General features: G+C 44.7%; 1 protein-coding gene across 2 annotated transcripts; it reads left to right on the top strand.

Annotated features, from left to right (window-relative positions):
- Positions 1 to 8288: 8288 nt before the first annotated feature.
- TMEM225B (transmembrane protein 225B) lies at positions 8289 to 22802 on the top strand. Of its 2 annotated transcripts, none has more exons than XM_079787751.1 (4): positions 8289 to 8780; positions 10655 to 10801; positions 11607 to 11744; positions 22182 to 22802. In XM_079787751.1, the coding sequence occupies exons 1-4, from the start codon at positions 8516 to 8518 to the stop codon at positions 22349 to 22351; spliced, it is 720 nt and encodes a 239-aa protein (XP_079643877.1). In that variant the 5' UTR covers positions 8289 to 8515; the 3' UTR covers positions 22352 to 22802. The 2 variants fall into 2 exon arrangements, with proteins under 2 accessions (XP_079643877.1, XP_079643876.1); XM_079787750.1 differs by lacking the exon at positions 8289 to 8780 and having other exon boundaries at positions 9829 to 10801; positions 22182 to 22385; positions 22570 to 22802.
- Positions 22803 to 24377: the final 1575 nt, after the last annotated feature.

Below are 24377 nucleotides of genomic sequence, written 5' to 3'. Positions count from 1 at the left end.
CCTTGCTTATTGGCATGTAAGATGGTAAAAATTACCAACTTCATCGGATTGTTGTGAGGATTAATGAGATAATAGCAGTTTAAATGCTCCACAGTTGGTAGCTGTTATTTCTGAGTTTAGCAGGAATCTACCCTTATCATAACACATTGCCTTAATCCCTTTTCCTGCTTCAACATCACATGTGCCACGGGCAGATCTGTACTGCAGGCGCAGTAGGGTCTTTGGACCTCTCTAAGGTTTTTCTTTCTCATATTGGTATTGGTACCAGCATGTTCCTCCTGTTTGTTTATATGCTCCATGCAAAACTGGTAGGGACTGGGTTGAAGGGACAAAGGGAAAGGAGGACTGAGGGCCTTCATAACTTGAATTTGGGCTCAGCGGGTCACCTGATCTGTAATTGTGAAGGAGGAGGTGAGATGGGTGGTAAAACTGCAGGAGTCAAGGGGAGGAGGCAAATGGGGTGCTTACAAGGTCAGAGGGGATGAAGAAGGAAACAACAAATTTAGATCCTTGGTCCACTTAGTGATACAGTGGACAAATAGAGAAATCTGTTCCAACCTCCTACAATCCTTTCTGGGGGAGGGACAAACACCAATTTAAGGTCTCCACCTCCACGTGGTTCTGGACCCAGATCCCCAGTGGCCTTTAGAGAACCCGCAATCAAGATTAGGCCAGATTAGACCTCTGAACTGTCTAGATGGGACCCGGAAGTGCATGCCAAGGACCTGTGTTTCCAGGCTTCTGAGTGAGTGTAGGGGATCAGAGACCCAGGAAGGAGAGTGTGGCAGCCTATGACAAGCTCAGACTGCAGTGGTGGACTAGGGCTGTGCGGGAGGGGAGGGGCACGGTGCGGGGGGACTCCCGTGGAATTGGGTTGGTGCTGGCAGTCTGGTGGCCATCTCACGGCAGGACCCAGATGACCTGGAGAGAGAATGAAGCTTCTCAGACCTTTTCCTGGGCTGAGAATTTCTCCTGGGAAAGGTTTACCTACCATTTTCCCTATATCTGACCCCATCTCCTACCCTATCCTGAAGTGACTGCTTGTCCCTTGTGTCCTGTTCTGAAGAATTTTTAGAGAAGACCTTGGCCTTGGAGCAGCACCAGGGATTGGACAGAGCCCTCGGGAGCCCTTGGAGAAGCTTCCTGAGCAGATGTCCCCTGAGTCGCTGTTTCCATCCACTGAGCAGTCATCTAAAAAGAGCAAGAGTGAGGAGCTAGCCAAAACCGGTTTGGCTCAGTGGATAGAGCGTCAGCCTGCGGACTGAAAGGTCCCAGGTTCGATTCCGGTCAAGGGCATGTACATTGGTTGCGGGCACATCCCCAGTAGGGGTTGTGCAAGAGGCAGCTGATCGATGTTTCTAACTCTCTATCCCTCTCTTTTCCTCTCTGTAAAAAATCAATAAAATATATTAAAAAAAAATAAAGAGTGAGGAGCTAACCTAACTGGCTTTCTTTGTCTAAACTTTGTCCTTCTAACCATGGCCTCAGATCAGATGGACATGATTAACCTTACACTTAGAATTGTTCTGGTATTTATCAAGACTACTGATATTTATTTATTACCTAAAGCTCTATCTATTGCATGTAAACAAAGCCTATAACTAATGTTTTCTCTCTATGTCGAGCAAACCTGCAGAAGCACTATCATAGCACTACGTCTTGAAGAGCTATCATTCCAGCACCTGCTAACTTGCTCTGTCTTTGGAGAAGCTCAGTGAATGTTGTGTGGATAAATAAGTGAATGAACCCAGCAAAGTATGTCCCATACACCAAGTCCCAGGAAAATAGCTCTCCTTCACCATTAGGGGAGATACATCTTCCACTCAAGGTATAAACTGCAAGAGGGAGCCTGCCTATGGAATACAATAGACAAGCTAGCCACCTGCTGATGGAAAATGAGGTTAAACTCTAAATATCCATATTTTAATTTCAGTCTTCCATCTCACTATTATCTGGTATATATGTCTGGCTATTAAAAAAGGTGGACTTGATTATTTAATTGGAGGACAAAGGCTTAGATATTGCACATCATGGACTTCGAGATGGCTTATGTTTGGGGAGATTTTCTTTCACACATTCAGTCTTTGAATGGTGTTTTTAGGCTAATGTTTCATTCAGCAAGTATTTATTGAATTATTATTTATGAGATGTTGAAACTAAGTTGAAAAAAAACCCAAAACACCTAACCCCTACCCACCCCTGAGCTTAGAGTTGAGTTGGAATACATAACTGTGAAAGGTCATAGAACAATAAGTAATGTAGAAGTTTACAAGAGGAGATCCCTGTGAACTAGTGTGAGCCCAGGAAGCCTTAGAAAGTCTTGAGTTTGTCCTTGGAAGAATTTAGAGTAAGAAAGGAGTCAGGTGTTAGATGAGAGAGGATAGAATAGACCCTTACCATAGGTTCCTTGCTGCTAGTCTTTATAAGAGGTCAAGTACCCATATTCACCTCCCTAAAATACGAATTTATTCATATTTTGAGTCCATACTTCATAAGCTGGCAATGAGTCCTCCACAGTGGCCTCAGCCCAACTTAAAGTCTCACCTCAGTGTTCCCCCAAGACAAACCCAGCAAGAATGTCTGCACTAGGTAACGCAGGAGTCACTGTACTACCCACTGTTGTGCATTTGTGTCCTTTTACTCACATGCATTGCTGTTTCCTACATTCTCTGCCTATCAAACCCCACATGTCTCAAGATCCCATGTGTGAAGACTCAGTGCAGGACAGCCTCTTTCATGAAGCTTCTGAAAAGACCTGGGCTATGAAGAAAGAAGGAAACAGATGCAAGAGACATTTACATGGAAACTTGCCAGACTTGGTGGCTAGTTGAGCAGTAGAGGGATGTTGGCTACAATTGCCTTTGTTCCCTTCACTGTTATACCTCTTACAAAAAAAAAAAAAAATCTTCACCAGTTGCTAATATCTTTGTAATTGCCATTCACGTCTCAACACGCACACTGTTTCTGTTTAATCAAAACTGGTTATATCTAGCCCTGGCTGGTGTTCCCAGTGGTTAGAGCATTGGCCTGCACACCGATCAAGGGCACATACCTGGGTTACAGGTTCAATCCCTGGCCTTGGTTGGGGTAGGTGTGTGAGGCACTGTTGGTGGTAAATTGGTATGGTCATTATGGAAAATGGTATGAAGGTTCCTCAGAAAATTAAAAAGTACCATACAATTCAGCAATTCCACTTTGGGGTATTTATCTGAAGGAAACAAAATCATTATCTTAAAAAGATATCTGCACCCCCATATTCATTGCAGCATTATTTACAATAGCCAAGACATGGAAATGACCTAAGGTAAAGAAAATGTGGGGACATCTGTAATACTTTCAACAATAAAGATAAATTTTGCCCAGCTCAGTGGTTGGGTGTTGACTATGAACTAAAAGGTCATGTGTTCAATTCCTGGTCAGGGCACATGCCCAGGTTGCGGGCTCAATCCCCAGTGTGGGATTTGCAGGAGGCAGCCAATCAATTATTCTCTTTTGTCATTGATGTTTCTATCTCTCTCTGCCTCTCCCTTCCTCTTGGAAATCGATAAAAATATTTTTTTAAAAACCAATAAAAAAATTTTAAAATGTGGTATACATATACAATAAATTATCACTCAGCCATAAAAAAAAAGAAATCCTGCTACTTGAGGGCATTATGCTAAGTGAAATAAGTCAGAGAAAGACAATGTATGATCTCACTTATATATGGAATCTAAAAAATCCAAACTCATAGATACAAGAACAGATTGGTGGTTGCCAGAGGTAAGGGTGGTGGTTGTGGGAATTGAAATAAAGGTGGTCAAAAGGTACAAACTTCTAGTTATAAGGTAAATAAGTCCTGGGGATATAGTGTGCAACATGGTAATTATAGTTAACAATACCATATTGTATATTTGAAAATTGCTAAGAGAGTAGATCTTAAAAGTTCTCATCACAAAAAAATTTGTAACCCTCTCCCCTCCAGTATCCAGATTGCATGCACAGGGGAAGAGGGGGTATCTGGAGGGGGAGAATAAATGTAAATATGGTTCTGTGATGGTATCACAAATCATTGTTAAATTCCTTAAAGTCAGTGACCATTACCTAATAAAGTCAGGGCTGCAGAAGTTTTAGGCTTTCACTGCTGATGGAAATGCTGCATTGGAAATTCCTAAGCACCATCTTCTTCCAGAAAGATCCCTCTAAGTCGAACCTCATTTGCCATGAATATTTTAATCATTAAAAGAAGTTCCAAAAGTACCTCTACACTTAGGCAGTAGAGTATTAGGTCTATTCTGGGTATCTGAGAGGAATAAGTCTGCCCGGAGACCCAGCTTACCTGCGCGGGCCTCGGGGCCAACGGAAGCCTGGACCTCGAGCTGAAGGGGCAGAGGAGCAGGGGCGGGGCGGGGGCTGGTCCCACTGCCCTGGGGCCGCCTGGAGGGAAGCCCAGCCCCGAGACAGGGAGACCGGGAGACCCCCACGGTGGCCCAGAGAGGAAGAGGAACCGGTGGAGGGTGAGTGGAGGTAGCTTCTCGGGTGGGGAGGGGGCAGACATGGAGAAGACACCCTCTGCTCCCCAGGGCTAAACATAACCCGTTGAGTTGTTGAGACCCACGGGGTGGTGTCTGGGGGTGGATGGCCTGGTTGGGGCCCATTTTGGGGTCTGTAAAATGTCACTGACTTTGGGGTCACGGAAGGTCTGGGCAGAGGAAGGTTGACAGTGGGAGGAATGGCCTTCCTCCCCAAGGTCCGGACAGTTCCCGCCTGGTCTCTTCCCTGTTCCAACCCAGGTTTCCTTTATGCGCCCACCCCTGTACCCCTCAGCACAGTTCCCAGGTGTCTCTGGGCCTGCACTCAGGCTGTTTCAGGGTGGCTCCGGGAGCCTCCCAGAGGGAGCCCGATTGAGGATCCTCTCCCCAAGCCGGTGGTTCTCAGATGCTGTTCCTGGCCTCACGGAGGAGTATGCGGTTCTTCTGCTTCCAGTGTCTGAGGTCCTTTTATTTATTTTTTAAATATATTTTTATTGATTTCTAAGAAGAAGGGAGAGAGAGAGAGAAATAGAAACATCAATGATGAGAGAGAATCATTGATTGGCTGCCTCCTGCATGCCCCCCACCGGGCATTGAGCCCACAACCAGGGCATGCGCCCTTGACTGCTATCGAACCTGGGGCCCTTCAGTCTGCAGGCTGATGCTCTATCCACTGAACCAATCAGGCTAGGGCCTGAGGTCCTTTTAAAATAATCAAAACAGTCAATGATAGTAGATGACAGTTTTTTTTGGTATGCCCTTACAAAATAAAAAATGACAATCTTACCTCCCGCCATTCTCTCTCCCTTCTCACACATATACATGAACATAGCTATTAGAGAAAAATCTCGGGTTCCATTGATTTTCACATTTGTAAATCACTGAGCTGAACTGCTGGCCAGTAGGGGCTGGTGAAGTGGGAGAGGCAGCGACGTGTTTTTCTGGTCCCTGGTCCTCACTGACTAACTGTGGGATCCTGGACCAGTGGAGCCTGCTCTCCTGCTCTCTGTTTCTTCATCAGTACCAAGGGGTCTACAAATCCCCTCTATATTAAAATGTCGGTGGTGGAGTCTGGCCTATATCAGTGCATTCCCAAAATTGCATATTTGTCCAATCTCAGCACTAAGGGCTGTTCACATGCACGCAGAACCGTGGCCTATCCTCAGAGAAAGGTGAACAAGGCCCACCTCACTGGAGAGCAAGGTTGGGGGTAGAAGAGGGGTTGCATGGGGTGGGGAGTGCAGACAGGAGGTGGAACACTGGGTGGCCTGTGGTAACCCCAGGCTGGGGAGAGGAAAGTACTGTGTCAATTTAATGTGTTTATTTGTTTCTCTCTGCAGTAGTTACCAAGAGCCTGCAAATTCCTGGCCTTCATTTTCCCCCCACCCCCTGCCCCGTATTGTTCCCATTGGCCTAAAATGGGCATGGGGCGTCCAGTAAGTGTACAGTTAATTTTTTTTTTGAGAGCACATTTAATTTTTGTGGAGGGAATGGATAATGGTTGGTAGCTGGGAGGTCTACATGGAGTGGACAGACAGGATCAAGCTGAGCTTTGCAGGAGAGGTGGGATTGAAAAGGTCTGGAGGAGCAGAGAGGGCACCCTCAGGGAAGGACCCCAGGCATGAAAGCTGTGGATGCTTGGGGGTGGGGGGGAGTGTTCCAGGACTAGAGGGAGACATGAGGGGTGTGGGGGCAGGAAGGGTGCTTGGTTGGGAAATTTTGTAAAAACTGAGAAAACAAGGAAGACTGGTGAGCTGGGAGAGTGAGAGAAAGAGAGAAGCCAGCATGAGCTCCGGGCTATAATGTGTGCGATGGAGAGGATGACTGAATTAGGGACAATGCTCAGGTCCGTTTTAGACAAGTTGAGGTTTTGGGGAATAGACAGGAAGGGGTACAGACCATCAGATGAAAATGTCCAGGGTACTCCATCCCATCCAGAACATGGGGGTCAATGTGTAGCCATGACTCCCACCTGGAGAGTTTTATAGCTGGGACTCGACACTCCCTGGTTCCACCTATTTCATAATTGTAAAGCAAAGGGAACTGAGGCCCTGAAGTTCAGGCGACTCATCAGTAGACCTGGAGGGTGGAGGGGAGATCAAAAGGGTAGCTTTGGAGAGAGGGAAGGATTCAATTTTTCAGGTGGGGAGAAGAGAAACTGGTAAGTGACAGAAAGGAGGAGAAAGTAGGTTGGAATGTTTCCAAAGCATTAAACATTGATAAACAGCATAGTTGGGTGGGAAGGCTGGGAGGGCACCCACACCTCTGTCCTCTGCCTTTAGACTTGTTCTTCTATAGGGATCAACAGTTCCCAAAGCCTCAAAGATACTCCTGGTCCCAGCGGCAGTGAGGGGTGTCTGTAGTGGGGACCATGGAGAGGCCCTGATGCCTGGGCATGAGCAAGGGTGCTTGCACAGGGTGCAGAGAGGTAAGAGCCGCACCTTCACTCCGAGGACCCTGTCTTCAGTAGTCATCATGCGCAGCTTGAACCCTTGGTGCTGCCAAGCACTGCCTGGCTTGTACAGGAGTCTCTAGGCCTGGCTATGGGCATGACTTGGAAAGAAGAGCTGTTCTGTTGTCTTAGGGTGCCCCTCATCTCCCTTGTCAAGTCTCTCTCTCACCTCCTGATGCCTCCTTTCTGCACCACCAAGTGGGCAGGGTTATCACATGCCATCTGGATACCTTCTGACCGGGCCTGCCCTCCCTGCAGCACCACAAGCTCCTACTCAACTCCTCTCCTTCCTCCACTTGTTCCTCTCCACCTTGGAGAAAACTCATTCCTCGGGGCTGCCAGGCTTGGCAAAGGCAGAGAAGAAAGCAGACTAGTTGAATACATTTTCCCTTAGACTGTGAATGGCCACTAGGCCCCTTTTCAACAGGAATATTTGAATTTTAGGAGAAGCTCATCCGCTTCCCCTACTCCCCCTCCCCCTTTAACCAAGCACTTGAGTCTCAGCACTGTGCTTGACCCTTCTGTGTGCAGTATTTCATTTGGCCCTCCCAACGACCCACTGGGCATTATATCCTCCCTCTTCCAAATGGGAGACCCAAACTCCTGAGAGTTTTAGCAAGCTTCATGAAGTTACACAGCTAGCAAGTGATAAAGCAGGGATGACAGACGAGGGCTTCTAAAGCCAAGTCCAGCCAGTTCTTCTACATCTCAGGTGCTCATTCAAAAGAAGGCATCTTTTTTAAAAAAAATGTATTTTTTTTATTGATTTCGGAGAGAAAGGGAGAGATAGAAACATTAATGATGAGAGAGAATCATTGATCATCTGCCTCCTGCACACCCCACACTGGGGATCGAGCCTGAAACCCTGGCATGTACCCTGACTGGGAATCTAACCATGACTTCCTGGTTCATAGGTCGACACTCAACCTCTGAGCAACACCAGCAGGGCAAAAGAAGGCGTCTTTAATGACAGGTGGTGGTTAAGGAGAAGATTTGAGGGGTCCTTAACTAAGGGCCTGACCTCCAGGCCTAGAGGATACCTGGGGCTTCAGGAAGGTCTCTGAGACTTTAAAACTATTTGCAAAACTTGCTCTGTGCGTATCATCTGCTCGTTTTTTCAGCAGGCGGCCCCTCCTGGCCAGGCGGCCCCCTTCCCATGTAAACCCAGCGTCCTGAAGCAAAAGGGCCGGTCACTGAGTGAGGGCACTTCAGACCTGGTCTTTCCTCCCCCTGGTCCTCATCCTGAAATCTCAAAAGGCAAATAGCTGACTGAAGAGGGCCTTGGAGGGGTTCTTCTGTGGGTAATAACAATTGGATGGTTAGAACTTTGGAGCTAGGAGAGGTTGAGGACAGCGTGGTCCAACAGAGGTGGACAAAGGGACCCTACGTGCCTAAGATCATCCAGTGAGTCAGTAGCAGAAAAATTGTCCGTTATTTTAGGCCCACTGAAGAGGTCTGTGAGACTGTTAAGTTTATTGAGGCGAAGAAATCAGCATTTACTGACCCTCACCTATGTGCTAGCATTTCCTTAGGCGCTATCTCCTTGTACCACATGAGTATTGGGAGTATGTGCCCCACCTCTTGCCCTCACTTTTCCCTTGCACAGATGATACTGACTTTAGAGAACAAAGACATAAGGGGCTTCACATGGGCCATAGCCCCCGCCTTGACTGCCCTGGGCTACCTGCTCATACTGCTGGTCACCATCTTCCCCTTCTGGGTGCGCCTTGTGAATGAAGAGTCCCGTGAAGTGTTTTACAGTGGCCTGTTTGAGAACTGCTTTCATATCAAGTGCTTGAAGCCTCGACCCTTATCCAGTAAGGAGGGTGGAGGCAGGGACTGGGGAGAGATGGGGCCGTTGCAGGAACTGGGGGTGGCAGACGACAGGCTTTCATAAGCCCATAAGGGGATTTTTCTCTGAGTCTCCACTCCTTTGGGGTTAAAGGAAAGTAGGCGGCTGGGAGGGGGTTAATAATGCCAGGCTGACACCAGAGTCAGGAGCCAATGTGTTAGTAACCAAGTTTATTTCTGGAGAAAAGAGTGGCCCAACATGTGATATGGGGTGGGGAGTGGGGGTGGGATCCTGCCCTACTCTGGGAGGCTCCCCCACCTCTCAGGGCTGCCATTAGCCCATCCAGACAGCACCCTTTAGGCACCACTCCTAGTTGGGGGAGCAGCCTGGTTAGCAGAGCCTCCACTTGTCCCCTTGGCCACACACCTGCCCATCCCTGGGTGGCAGCTCTGTAGATACTGTGCTCAGGCCTGGGTACCACATTATCAAAGAGGCACTTGAGACCATGTTTTATAAGGAACTTGGAAAGTTCATGATGGTGTCTGTCTTGGAAAAGAGGTGACTCTGGAAGACCTAGGAATTATCTCCTGGTGATAGGAAAGTAGAGCCACTTTGGGGAAGAAGGGCCAGACTGTGTGAGCTCTTTGGTCCAGGGCTCCTCAACTTTGGCACTACTGACATTTTTGGTTGGGTAATCTTTTTTTTTTTTTTTTTTAAATATATTTTATTGATTTTTTACAGAGAGGAAGGGAGAGGGATAGAGAGTTAGAAACATCGATGAGAGAGAAACATCGATCAGCTGCCTCCTGCACACCTCCTACTGGGGATGTGCCCGCAACCAAGGTACATGCCCTTGACCGGAATCGAACCTGGGACCCTTCAGTCTGCAGGCCGACGCTCTATCCACTGAGCCAAACCGGTTTTGGCTGGTTGGGTAATCTTTGATGTGGAGGGCTCCCCTGTTTCTTACAGGTTAATAACACCCCTGCCCTCTTCTACCCACTAGATACCAGTAGAACCCTCCCAGCATTAGTTGTGACACATATCTCCTATGGGTGGCGGGGGGAGGGGGATTGTCTCTGGTTTAGAAGCACTGTTTTAACCCAAGAGTAGATTCTAGAACTCTGGGTCTTCAACAATACCTTTGTCTCTTTGTTCTACCCCCAGCTGTCCATTTCTGCATGCTCAGGAATATATACAAACTCATTTTAACACGGGTCTGAATCATGCCAACAGTAGGAGAATAAGACACCCTGTCCTTAAGACTCTGGCTCTGCTATTTCGGGTCTGTTTCATTACTTCTATTAACTGGGATAATTATAGGGGTTTCCTGCAGAGTTCAGAACATCTTGACTTTCCACCAGTGACTTGTACAATGTGACCAATACAGATGTGATTCCTCATGTTTCCTTGTGTAACAAATTTTATCACCAGGGTTTTATTTTAATATTTTTAAAAATGATTTTAGGAAGGGAGAGGGATAGAGAGATAGAAACATCAATGAGAAAGAAACATCGATCAGCTGCCTTCTGCACGCCCCTTCTGGGGATTAAGCTAGCAACCTGGGCATGTGCCTTGACTGGGAATCGAACCAGTAACTTCTTGGTTCATGGGTTGATGCTCAACCACCGAGCCACCCTGGCCGGGCTATTTTATGTTGTTTTTTAAAACCACCATTTGTCCATCTAAATTTTTTTGTTTGTTGTACTCCCATGTCATGGGGAACCAAGTGGGGCCAGAGCACTCTTGGGGCCAAAGTGTCAGGGTCAGAACCTTGGTCCCAGACCACATATTGGGGAGCTCCGGGGGCCATCCCTGCCAAGCATCTCTGTGGGCTTTGTGGGCTCTGCCCTTTGGGGTCAGGGTGCCCAGCACTCGCCCACTCTCCCTCCCCTGCAGTTTACATCATCCTCGGCCGAGTTTTCCTGCTGTCTGCAGTCGTCTTGTCTTTCCTCACCACCCTCATCATGGTGTCTTTTGCATCTCAGCTCTTTCCAAGGACCTGGAAGCAAACTTTTATATCAGCCTCCATCAGCTTCTTCACAGGTGTGGGGCAGGCAGGCAGGCCAGGGGGAGGGTCTGGGGAGGGGTCCAAAGGCAGGTGGGGGAGTTAAGGGGGAGGGGAGTGGTCTCTGTGATGGTAGGAGAGAGGATTTGAAGTCCCCTCTCTTTTGTTGGCTTTTCTATGAAGTAGCCCACCCTCATACCTGCCCCCTCAGTATTTATGACCCTTTTTCTTTGGGGCTTTTCAGTTCTTCATACTTCCAACTGGCATAGTCCTTACCACATTGATTGGAGGTCATTTGTCTGGTGGCCTTTTACCATAATCTCTATCCCAGTGACTGTCCTAGAGTCTAGAATTCTAATATAATTGAAATATACGATATAAATAAAATATAAATGTTTCTTAGATGAATGAATGGAAGGGACTATCTCTGCCCTTTGGGAGCTCTGACGTTAAAAGGTTGGCCAAGGCCTTCCCCTGCCATGAGATGGAGGGGCTGGAAGGCTCATGGTGGGAGAATCAGGTTGAGTTTCAACCAAAGCATCACACCCAGAGGGCCCAGGCTGAGTCAGCTGAGGTCAGGAGCATGGAGGGTACTCGGGAAAAGGATTTCTGATTAGGGGGCCCCTGGGAGGTGAGGCACATGGGCTTTGAGATTAGTTGGGAAAGAGGGCAAGGCAGGCATATGGGGTGGAAGTTATTAGCTCTGAGAGGGCAAGGTGTGCCAGCAAGAGAAAGGATCCTCCATGCAGGAGCCACATGGCTCTGTCTAAGTCAGAGGAAAGGCTGGAGTGAAGGCAGAGAACCACAGGAGGAGACTAAGGGTACTTCCCTGTGACCCTGCAGGGACTTGTGCTTTCCTGGCCTTGTTGCTGCATGCCCTGGAGATCCAGAGTCTGAGGATGCAGCCCAGCCCTCCCCAGTTCTCCGTGCAGTGGCCTTACTATGTCCTGGGCTTTGGTATCCTTCTGTTCATAGCGGCTGGTGAGTGTCCTGGAACTGGTGCCCCTCTCCCTGCCCTCTGTCTGGATTCAGGAGCCTTGTTCTAGAGCTGCGCTGTTCAAAACTGCACTCACTAACTACATGTGCTGTTCAACTTTAATTAATTAAAATGAAGTAAAGTTAAAAATTCAGTGCCTCAGTCATACTAGACACATTCCAGATATTCAATAACCACATTATTCGGTGTCCAGTGGCTACCTTATTGGATGGTAAAGATACAGAAATTTCCATTGTTGTAGAAAGTTCTACTGGATAGCACTGCTCTAGAGCTTCAACCCTCCCTTCCATCCTTGTCCTTTCCAATTCTTATCCTACTTGACTTGAGAATCAGACTCTTCCAAATTTTCATACTCTCCCTTATACATAATATCCTGGTTCCTAAGGCTTTCTAGTCCTATCTCTATCTTTATCCTGAAATCTAAGATCCTATTCCTCACCCTATCCCCTTTATCTTTACATACCATCGCCATCTAAGTTTATAGTCCTAATTTTGTCTCTATTATCTTTGCCTGCTATGTTAACCTGACCCATGATTATAATCTATTTTTTAAAATATGTTTTTATTGATTTGAGAGAGAGAGGAAGGGAAATGGAGGGATGGAGGAAGAGGCAGAGAGAGAGAAAGAAAGAAAGAAAGAAAGAAAGAAAGAAAGAAAGAAAGAAAGAAAGAGAGAGAGAGAAACATCAATGTGAGAGAGACACATCGATAGCCTGCCTCCTGCACACCCCCTACTGGGGATTGAGCCCATAACCCAGGCATGTGCCCTGACTGAGAATCGAACTGGTGACATTTTGGTGCATGGGATGAAACTCAACCAATTAAGTCTCACTGGCCAGGGCATGATTATAATCTATTTTAACTCAATTGTATTATACATTGAATATATATATATATATATATATATATATATATATATATATTTTTTTTTTAAATATATTTTATTGATTTTTTACAGAGAGGAAGAGAGAGGGATAGAGAGTTAGAAACATCGATGAGAGAGAAACATCGATCAGCTGCCTCTTGCACACCCCCTACTGGGGATGTGCCCGCAACCAAGGTACATGCCCTCGACCGGAATCGAACCTGGGACCCTTGAGTCCGCAGGCCGACGCTCTATCCACTGAGCCAAACCGGTTTCGGCTATACATTGAATATATAATAAAGAATATTTATAATATAAATTTAAGATATAAGTACTTCAAAATAAACTGCACACCACTATATAGTTTAAGAACTAGCCATATTTCAGTGACTCCATTGTTTATGTACACCCTTATTTTATGTACCACTGAGAAAGAAAAGTTGATGCCAAGTATAATTCTAAGATGCTATAGCTTATAAGATACATCCTCATTTCAGAGATGTTAATCTTCCCCCAAGGATATTTTATATATATATATATATATATATATATATATATATATATATATATATTTAATATTTTTATTGATTTCAGAGAGGAAGGGAGAGGGACACTTCAGTGATGAGACAGAATCATTGATCGGCTGCCTCCTGCACGCCCCCTACTGGGGATGGAGCCTGCAACCAGGGCACATGCCCTGACCAGAATTGAATGCTGACCTCATAGTTCATAGGTCGACACTCAACCACTAAGCCACACCAGTCAGGCTAGAGGATATTTTTTTCCACTGTTTTTTAGAGCAAGTGGAAGGGAGAGGGAGAAACCTCGATGTGAGTGAGACATATAGATTGGTTGCATCCCAAACATGCCTCTACAGGATGGGAATCAAGCTTGCAACTGAGTATGTGCCCTTGACTGAAATCGAACCTTCAGTCTGTGGACTGACACTCTCACCACTTAGAAAAACTGACTAGAGCTGGAACTTGACATTTTCTCTCTTTTTAAATCCTCACCTGAGGGTATGTTTTTATTGATTTTAGAGAGAGAGAGAGAGAAAAGGAGAGAAACATCGATGTGAGAGAGAAGCATCAGTTGGCTGCCTCCCTTATGCAATCCAACTGGGGATTGAACCCATAACCTAGGTATGTGCCCTGACCGGGAATTGAATCCACAAAATTTTGGTGTATGGATGAAGCTCCAACCAACTGAGTAGGCACTTAAAACTTTAATTCCAAAACACACACACACACACAATAAAAAAAAAAAAAAACACCCAAAAAACAAAAACAAAAAACCCCCCAAAACTAGAATTCCCCTCTAAGAATTACTTCATTTGCAGCTCCCCTTTTAATGTGTAGTATTTTTTGTTGTTATATTTCAAATATTTTCTAGTTCTCCTTATGATTTCTTCTTTGATCCCTGAAATATTTTAAAAATTTCAAGCACAGAATTTTTATTGTATCTGTGTTTATTATTTTAACTTAATTTCAATTTGATGAGAGATCATGGTCTATGTAACCCTAATATTTTTGGATTATTGAGACTTGCTTTATAGCCTAGTTTGAGGTCTGTTTTCATGTTGAATGCAATCTTTTATCTTTCTAATAAACATCAGACCAAGCTTGTTTATGTTTAAATCTTGTCAGAGGCTTACCATATTTTAGTTTTCAAAGAACCAGCTTTTAGCTTTATTGAACCTTCATATTTGATGTTTGTTTTCTATTAATTAATTTTTACTTCTAATTTTGAACTTCCCTACCTAAATTTTTGCATTTATTCTGCTACTCCTTTTTGAACTTTTAAAATCAGGATCTAAACCCATTGATTTAGACTTGTTATATTTTACTAGGGAATTGAACTTTTTATCATTACCCTTTTTATTTCTAGTAATGCTTTGTTGTAAAGTCTGTTTTATCTAATATTACTGTAGCTACTTCTACATTTTAGATTAGTATTTACCTGTTATACTTTTAAAACCTTTTACTTTAAAATTTTCTCTGACTTTATGATTTGGATATCCTACCTAATAAAAGAGTAATATGCAAATTGACCCCAACTCAGCTACAGCCACAAGCCATGCCCACCAACCACACCCACCAGCCAATCAGGAGCAAATATGCAAATAAACCCAACCAAGATGGCTAGAGCCACAGAGAGCAGGAGGGAGGCTTGGGTTTCCCCGGTAACAAAGGAAGCTAAGCTTTCCACCTGCTGTTGCCGGCCTAAGCCTCCACTCAAGGCTACAACGTTTCAATTCTAGAAGGTAAACAAATCCAAACAGAAATGGCGGCAGCCACTGAGCTGGAAAGAGCAGGAGGCAAGGGTTGTCCCCGGCAATGGAGGAAGCAAAGCTTCTACAGCCCTGGCTGGCCTAGGTCTCCTCTCCAGGCTACAAAGTTTCAATTATAGAAGATACATCAATCCCAAGAGAAATGGCTGCGGCCCACGGAGCCAGCAGGAGGCTTGGCTCCACTCCAGGCTACAAAGTTTCAATTGTAGAAGGTAAATAAATCCCAGATACCAGGGCCTCTGCTTGGGTCACCAGGGGGCGTGGCCAGCTGCAAACCACCACAGGACCTTCACCCAGGCTGTCCCACACCCCAAGGGAACCCCCACCCTGATCCGGATACCCTTCAGGGCAAACCAGCTGGCCCCCACCCATGCACCAGGCCTCTATCCTATCTAATAAAAGAGTAATATACAGATTGACCATCACTCCAACACACAAGATCCTGCCCCCATGTGGACACAAGATGGCCAGCACAAGATGGCCATCAGGGGAGGGCAGTTGGGAAGGACCAGGCCTGCAAGGGAGGGCAGTTGGGGGCATAAAGCCTGCAGGGGAGGCCAGTTAGGGGTGACAAGGCCAGCAGAGGAAGGAAGTTGGGGGTGACCGGGCCTGCAGGGAAGGGCAGTTGGGTGGGACCCAGGCCTGCAGGGGAGAGCAGTTGGGGGGGACCAGGCCTGCAGTGGAGGGCAGTTAGGGGTGACCAGGCCTAAAGGGGAGGGCAGTTAGGGGCAAACATGCTGGCAGGGGAGCAGTTAGGCATCAATCAGGAGGGCAGGGGAGTGGTTAGGGGGTGATCAGGCTGGCAGGCAGTAGTGGTTAGGGGCAATCAGGAAGGCAGGCAGGTGAGCAGTTGGGAGCCAGCAGTCCTGGATTGTGAGAGGGATGTCCAACTGCCCGTTTAGACCCAATCCCGGGCAGTCGGACATCCCTCGAGGGGTCCCAGATTGGAGAGGGTGCAGGCTGGCCTGAGGGACACCCCCACCCCCCGTGCATGAATTTCATGCACCAGGCCTCTAGTCTACACTAATAAAAGAGAAACATGTAAATTGACCATACATCTGCAACGCCCACCAGCCAATCAGGAGGGAGTATGCAAAATTAGCAGGACAAAGATGGTAGCGGCTCTGCCACCCAGCTGCTCCAGGCGCAGAGCAGCTGGGTGGGGCAGGACGCCTGCTATGAGGGGGAGAGTGGGGGGCGGAGGGAGCTACAGGAGCAGCTCTCTGGCCTGAGTGATGCGAAGACTCCGGCTGGAGTGAAGCGAAGATTACAGACTCTGGCCAGAGTCAGCGAGAAGCCTGCAGACTCTGGCCGGAGTGAAGGCGGAAGGCGGTGGCCAGAGCGAAAGCCTGGGTCCTGGGTGCTGGAGGAAAACTGGTGCTGGCAGCCAGGTGAAGGAAGGCCTATTGCACGAATATTCGTGCAACAGGCCTCTCGTCTTTTATAAATAGCTTTTACTGGTAACTGGATTTTTTTCATCTAGTCTTATAATCATTGTCTTTTTTTTTAATTTAATAAATATTTATTGTTCAGTTTATTACAATTGTTCCATTTCCCCCCCATAGCTCCCCTCCGCCCGGTTCCCACCCCACTCAATGCCTTTACCCCCCATCCCCCCACTGTCCTCGTCCATAGGTATAAGATTTTTGACCAATCTCTTCTCGCACCCCCCACACCCCCTTCCCCACAAGAATGTCAGTCCATTCCCTTTCTATGCCCCTGATTCTATTATATTCACCAGTTTATTCTGTTCATCAGATTTTTTATTCACTTGATTTTTAGATTCACTTGTTGATAGATATATATTTGTTGTCACTTTGTTGTTCATAATTTTTATCTTTTTTCTTTTTCTTCCTCTTCTTAAAGAATACCCTTCTGCATTTTATATAATACTGGTTTGGTGGTGATGAACTCCTTTAGTTTTTTCTTATCTGTGAAGCTCTTTATCTGACCTTCAATTCTAAATGATAGCTTTGCTGGGTAGAGTAATCTTGGTTGTAGGTTCTTGCTATTCATCACTTTGAATATTTCTTGCCACTCCTTCTGGCCTGCATAGTTTCTGTTGAGAAATCAGCTGACAGTCGTATGGGTACTCCCTTGTAGGTAACTAACTATTTTTCTCTTGCTGCTTTTAATATTCTCTCTTTGTCTTTTGCCCTTGGCAATTTAATTATGATGTGTCTTAGTGTAGTCCTCTTTGGAGTCCTCTTGTTTGGGGTTCTCTGCACTTCCTGGACTTGTAAGTCTGTTTCTTTCACCAGGTAGGGTAAGTTTTCTGTCATTATTTATTCAAGTAGGTTTTCAATATCTTGCTCTCTTTCTTCTTCTGGCACCCCCATAATTCGGATATTGGTACACTTGAGGTTTTCCTAGAGGCTCCTTACGCTATCTGAATATTTTTGGATTCTTTTTTATTTTTGCTTTTCCAGTTGGGTGTTTTTTGCTTCTTCATATTTTCAAATCCTTGACTTTATTCTTGGGATCCTGTAGTCTACTGTTGGATCTCTGTATATTATTCTTTATTTCAGTCACTGTATGCTTAATTTCTGATTGGTCCTTTTTCATATCCTTGAGAGTCTCACTAAGTTTCTCGGAGGTTTCTAAAAGATTCTTGAGTAACCTTATAACCATGGTTTTGAACTCTATATCCAGTAGTTTGCTTTCCTCCATTTCTTTCATTTGTGACCTGTTTCTTTGTCTCCACATTTTGGCTGCTTGCCTGTGTTGATAGAGTGGCCTTGTGTGATAGGTGTCGTATAGGGCCCAGTGGCTCAGCCTCTCCAATTACCTGAGGTGGACACTCTTGGTGCACCCCTTTGTGGGCTGTGTGCACAGTCTTGTTGTAGTTGAGCACTGATTGCAGTTGGTATCACTGGGAGGAATTTACCTCCAGGTCAATTGGCTGTGAGGACCAGCTGTGTCTACAATGGGAGAACTGTGGTGCTGGAGACACCCTTATGGGGCAGAATTTGCTTCAGTGGGGCTTTGGTGCTCACGGAGTCTGCCCCTTGAGTGTGTTGCTTATGGATGTGAAGGGTTGTAATCTTGTATGGTCTCACACTGACCACTGGGTACACTGGCTCTTGGATTTCCAAGGAGGTGCAAAGTCAGCCACTGCCTTGGGCCACCCAGCAGGAGCAACAGAAAGACCTGCAGATTCCTCCTTTTTGTTTGGGGTTTGGAAGTGCCCAGATGAGGCCCAGCTGTGAAGCAATGCAGGCTTCCACTGCAGGGCTTTAGGCTTTCTTTTGGATGCTTTGAAGCTTTCTGATCCAGCTGCAGTTTGTTAGGTTTTAGGTTGCAAGAGGAACAGGCCATTCATATGCAAAAGCTGCTGTGCACAGCTTGGGTGGGGTTGTAAATTGGGTGGGGCGGGGTCTCAGGGAATCACCAGGGCAGAGCAAACAGCATTGGCCGCCAGTCCGCCCTGCCCCAGGGAGGTCCTTGGGTCTCTGCATCCTGCAGTCCCGTGTAGGAACAATGATCACTGTGAGCACCTCTGAGAGAAAGCCGCCCTTGCGTTCCTGCCTGATGCCAGAGAGTCCAGTTTCTCCCCGTATGAGTCTGGGTCCCCAGAGTCTCACCTGGAACTGGAGTTCAGAGCAATCGGGAGCCTATATCTTTCTCCCGATTGAAAAACAACAACAGCGCACCCAGTTGGCAGCCCATTTTGCACGCCTCCGTACCTCTGCACTTCCGGACCTCCTACCAGTCTCAATGCGTTTTTTTCTTTCCTTCTAGTTGTAGAACTTCCAGTCAACCAGGTTTCCAGTGGTTCTGGATGATATTTGTTTTGTCTTTTAGTTGGAGTTTTGATGTGGTTGTGAGAGGCAGCAAGTACAGGTGTTCACCTATGTCACCATCTTGGTTATTCTATAATCATTATCTTTTAACTGGAGCATTTAGTTGACTTACATTTATTGTGACTACTGATAAATTTGTATTTTTTCTGTCACTTTAATTTGTATTTTCAGTTCTTTTATCCTCCTCCCTACTCCCAAATCTCTTACTTGTTTTGGATTGATTGAATTTTATGTATATAGTTCTTATTACATTTCTAGCCTCTTTAGTTCTGAAGGCATATCGTCATTTTTACATAAAAATAGGAATTAGAATGTTAAGCAAGCACACAATTATTTTTGACATTTTAAAATGCTTACTTAACAAAGTTGAAAGATAATCAACAGTTATTCTCTACATAAATAATAAAAGGACCCCCTCAAGCTATATACTATTTTGTCCAATGTTTTAATTTCTTCTTGTTTTTAAAAAATCCGTACATTTGGTATTATTATTTTATGCATTTAATATTTGTTTGTTTAAATTTAACCACATATTTACTAATTTCATTGCTCATCAAACCTTCTTAGAACTTTTATCTAAGATCATTATCCTTCTGCTTGAAATACATTCTTTATTATGCTTTTTAATAATAGTGAATTACAGAAACACTCTCTCATATTTGGTTGCACATTAAATAACATATTATTTAAGAATGTGTATGTTTGTAGTAAATACTATTATCATAAGTTTCATAATAAATGGTCCTGGAGGGGAGAAAAGATGAAGGTATCAGGAAGAGCCAGATTAGGAGCGGGAGGAGGGAGACTTCAATGATACTTAATGTTCTACCATATTTCATTAATTTTGACAAGCCAATTTTCTTAGGAATAAAAAAAGTACATAACTATAGATGCAGCACAAATTAAGAAAACATTTTGAATAATTTTTATTAATAAATTTTAAAACTTAGATAAAAATGTATAAATGTATAGAAGTGTATGTTACTAAAATTGACTCAAGAAGAAATAAAATACCTGAATAGTCCTGTATTTATAGTGTTTCCTGAAAAAAGGACTTGTTTTGCTTCTGCCTGGGACACATGTGCATAACTAGCCTAAGATCACAAACAAAATACATAAATATTGTGAATTTAGCTATGAATGCACATAACAACTAGCTTATATTTATGAATTCTTGGTCCAGACAGGTAACTTTGAAGTTCCAGTTTCATATGACAGACTTTGATAAGATTCTCCTCTTGAGTAGGCCCTGGGCTTTTTCTGCTATGTTTTGTGCCCCAAATGGCCAACAGAATGGAAAATCAGAGTCACCTGGGTTGAGTGTGTCTCTTCAAGGTGAAAGCTAATTGTGTGCTTGCTTAACACACCAATTCCTATTTTTATTATGGTTTTGGCTTCTAAGAAAATTTTGCTCTGATGCCAGCTTGATGATGTATTTACAAAGACATTTTTCTTGTTTAATCTTTATTGTTGAAAGTATTACACCTGTTCTCCTTTTTCCTCTGTTAACCTTTCCAGCCAGTTCCTGTCCTCTTCCCACTCTCCAGGCCCTCACCACCCCATTGTCTGTGTCCATGTGTTATGCATATACCAGTATACATACAAGTTCATTGGTTGACCTCTGCCCACCCACCCTCCCCTGCCTTCCCTCTGAGGTTCAACAGTCTGTTCATGCTTCTATGACTCTGGGTCTATTTTTGATCATTAGTTTATTTGGTTCATTAAATTCCATGAGTGAGATCATGTGATACTTATCTTTCTCTGACTGGCTTATTTCGCTCAGCATAATACTCTCCAGGTCCATCCATGTTGTTGCAAATGGTAAGAGTTCTTTTTTATTGCCGAGTAGTATTCCATTGTGTACATTGTGTAAATGTATCATAGTTGTTTTTTTTTTGTTTTTTTTTTTTTAAATCCACTCATCTGCTGATGGGCACTTGGGCTGTTTCCAAGTCTTAGTTATTGTAAATGGCGCTGCTATGAACATAGGGGTGCATATACTCTTTCTGATGAGTGTTTCAGGTTTCTTAGGATATGTTCCTAGAAGTGGAATACTGTGTCAAACGGGAGTTCCATTCTTAAATTCTTGAGGAAACTCCATACTGTTTTCCATAGTGGCTGCACCAGTCTGCATTCCCTACAGCAGTGTACTAGGGTTCTCTTTTCTCCACAACCTTGCCAACACTTGTTGTTGGTTGATTTGTTGATGATAGACATTCTGACAGGTGTGAGGTGATATTTCATTGTCATTTGATTTGCATCTTTCAGATGATTAGTGACGTTGAGCATTTTTTCATATGTCTCTTGGCCTTCTGTATATTCACTTTGGAGAAATGTCTATTTAGGTCCTTTGCCCATTTTTTAAACTGGATTGTTTGTCTTCCTTTTGTTAAGTTGTATGAGTTCCCTATATATTTTGGAAATTAACCCCTCATCAGATGTATTGTTGGCAAATATGTTCTCCAATGTAGTGGGATCTCTTGTTATTTTGATGATGGCTGTTGTTGTGGTTTTTTTTTTTCCCGTGCAGAAGCTTTTTTTAAAAAAAATATATTTTATTGATTTTTTACAGAGAGAAAGGGAGAGGGATAGAGAGCTAGAAACATCAATGAAAGAGAAACATCCATCAGCCGCCTCCCGCACGCCCCCCACTGGGGATGTGCCCGCCACCGAGGTACATGCCCTTGACTGGAATGGAACCCGGGACCCCTCAGTCTGCAGGCCAACGCTCTATCCACTGAGCCAAACCAGTTAGGGCCATGCAGAAGCTTTTTATTTTCATGTAGCTCTATTTATTTTTCCCTTAGTTTCCATTGTCCTAGGAGATGCATCGGTAAACATATTGCTGTGAGAGATGTCTGAGATTTTTGTGCCTATGGTTTCTTCTAGGACTTTTATGGTTTCACGTCTTACATTTAAGTTTTTTATCCATTTTGAGTTTATTCTTGTGTATGGTGTGAGTTGGTGATCTATACAAAGACATTTTTGAAGAGATATTTTATTTAGACCTTTTGTTGTTTTTAGTGGGAGTGTATCTAGTCTGCTATAAGGTTGAAAATAGTTGTCCTTTATTTTCGTGTTAACATTAATACAGTATTTACCATTCATTTAAGGTATCTCCACTTATTCTTATGAGCATCAATTCTCTTTTTCCTTTCTTTTATTTTACTAAGGTTCTTGAGTTGGGCATCTGGATTTTATGTTTGAGCTTCTTCTCTTAAACCTTGTTTTCTCATCTACTAATGGTTTGGCAACTGTTATTTCCAGCACTGGCCATGGTTCTGAGTTTATCCATCTGTTCATACGCCTTGTTTTCTGGTGCATTCTGTTTCTCCTTCTGTCTCAATAATGCTCTACATTGGGGAGGGCAAAAGGAGTTGCATTAGTGGAGTGAATCTCTGACCTCTAGGGGATGAAGTATGATACCCTCTCTAATCTGAGCCAAACTTTTGCTGTTCCCTAGGTGTCATCTACCTCTTTCAAGAAGCCTGCCATAGGTGCCATTTGTTACGCATTTCCCAGAGTATCAAGGAGACTCCAGAGAGCCCACACCTGGAGATTCTGGAGAGTTTTGGAGGAGGACTGAGCTCATTGCAGAAGGAGACGCTGCTGAAGGAAGAGACCGTTATCTAGTCCAGGAGCGTCTGTCCTCCACCCTTCAAGTTGTGTGGGTGCGTGTGTGGGGGGCACTCCCTTCTCTGCCAGTCTCTGCTGCTTTTAATAAGCGTCTTGTATATGAAATTAATGCTCCACTTCCCTCTACAGTGATTCTGTTTTGACTTTTTTTTGTATTTGAAAATTTTGAATTCTTCTGAGTCTCCTGAGTGATCGATCTCCTTTCCTTCCTTCAGGTGTTTTCAATAAAAGGACTACTGTCTGTTAATCCACCTCAAAAACCCAGCCTGGAGGGGAGGAGGGGAGGGAGTTATATTATAATATGATTAAGTGAAATGATCTTTCATAAGACAAAAACCGAACAGAATGTAACCACTACAGGTGTTTGAGTTAGTCATATTAAAAAGAAAAAGTGATTTTGCCATACAAAAGTGTGACTTGGTACAGAAAAACCTTTCCTTCCTTTTTTAAAAAATTCTTTAATCTTCACCAGAGGATATTTTTTCCCCATTTACTTTTTTAGGGAGGGAGGGAGGGAGAAAGGGAAGGAGGAAGAGAGAGGGGGTGGGGAGCGAGAGGGAGAAGAAGAGGGAGAAAGAAGGAGAGAGAGAGGGAGGTGTGAGAGAGACACATTGATTGGTTGCCTCCTGCCTGGACCAAGGCCAGGAACGAATCTGCAAACCAGGTGTGTGCCCTTGACCAGAATCAAACCCATGGCCCTTTAGTGCGTGGGCCGGTGCTCTACCACTGAGCCACACCGGCCAGGGCCAGAAAACTTTTCCTAAGTATGTGTTGGGAGGAAGGTTTGGGGTGGTTAAAGGTGAAAACATCCCCAGGATTGAATTCCAAGGTCTGGAAGCCTGAGCCTAATGAGTCTATGCCCTGAGGAAGCATAAAGCATAAAGCAATATGTTGGCATTCCATCCTCCCACTAGAGTCAGAAGCCTCCTGAGCACCTCTAACATGCCCCGTTCACATTCCTGATGGTGCTTACAGACTGGGGAGCGCTCAGCCTACCTGCTAGGATGGGAGTAACTGGGAAGGACAAATGCAATGGGGCAACGGGGAGGCCAGAAAAGTGATCCTAAGTAACTGCCTCCCCACTTCTCTCTCAAAAGAACACACATGTGGAAAGCTCTTAGAACTTTAAGCAGTGTAAATTCAAAAACAAGTACAGGGAGCCCTGTACGTCTTCCTGAAGAAATGTGATGGACATAGCTAGAGTCTGTTGTGACTGTTAGTGTTCATAAAAGGTTGACCTCGTGCAGTGCACCTTGGGGTGCACAGAGGTATCAGAATCAGTTTCTGTTCCCTAGAGGCTTACACCCAAGCAGAGGAGCTAAGACATATACACCTGAAAAACAGCCACTAGGTGTTTTAATGATATATTTTTTAGTTTCTTATATTTCTCTCCAAAAGTGATCTTGGGAATTTCTTATAGGGATATGGTGACAGCCTAATTCCAGTCGTCTCGCTAATATTCCTAAAAAAAAATCCATAAAGGAACTATAATTATCAGTTAAACTAGGAATAGAGAAAATCTACAAACTAAAATATGTAATTGTGGCCCAAACCGCCCTACACCAACAGAACCAACATGGGAAGTCACAACTGGAAGAGTGGCATGGTGGGTACAGTGGGGTGGGTCAGACAATATATAGGGGTTGTAGTGGTGGCAAATTCCAAAACTCACTAGCAAATAGTAACCTTCAGATGTCTGAGAAGGACCCACTTTGAGAGGGAATGGCTACGAATAGGACAGAGGAGAAACATGGGCCATGTGTGTTAGGGAGACAGAGAAGGCATGGAATGTGCATGGGAGTCTATAAAGGGGACGTTTTAAGAAGCATCCCTTGCAAAAGAGAGGAGACCACCTTGGAAGGCAAATGACAGTATCCTTTGGTAGCAATGACTGATGAAGAATAGAAGGAAGGAAATGAGTGATAGTACACGCCGCCCCTTTGAACTGCTAGGATACAAGCACCAGAGGAATCCTGGCGACAGGGGAACTATATATTAAAGAACGTATCCCTCAATGTAACAA

The sequence above is a fragment of the Cnephaeus nilssonii genome (assembly GCF_951640355.1).
Source record: "Cnephaeus nilssonii genome assembly, chromosome: 2".
Taxonomy (NCBI): Eukaryota; Metazoa; Chordata; class Mammalia; order Chiroptera; family Vespertilionidae; genus Cnephaeus; species Cnephaeus nilssonii.
Note: the sequence above shows the minus strand (reverse complement) of the source record. Positions and strands in the feature narration are given on the sequence as shown.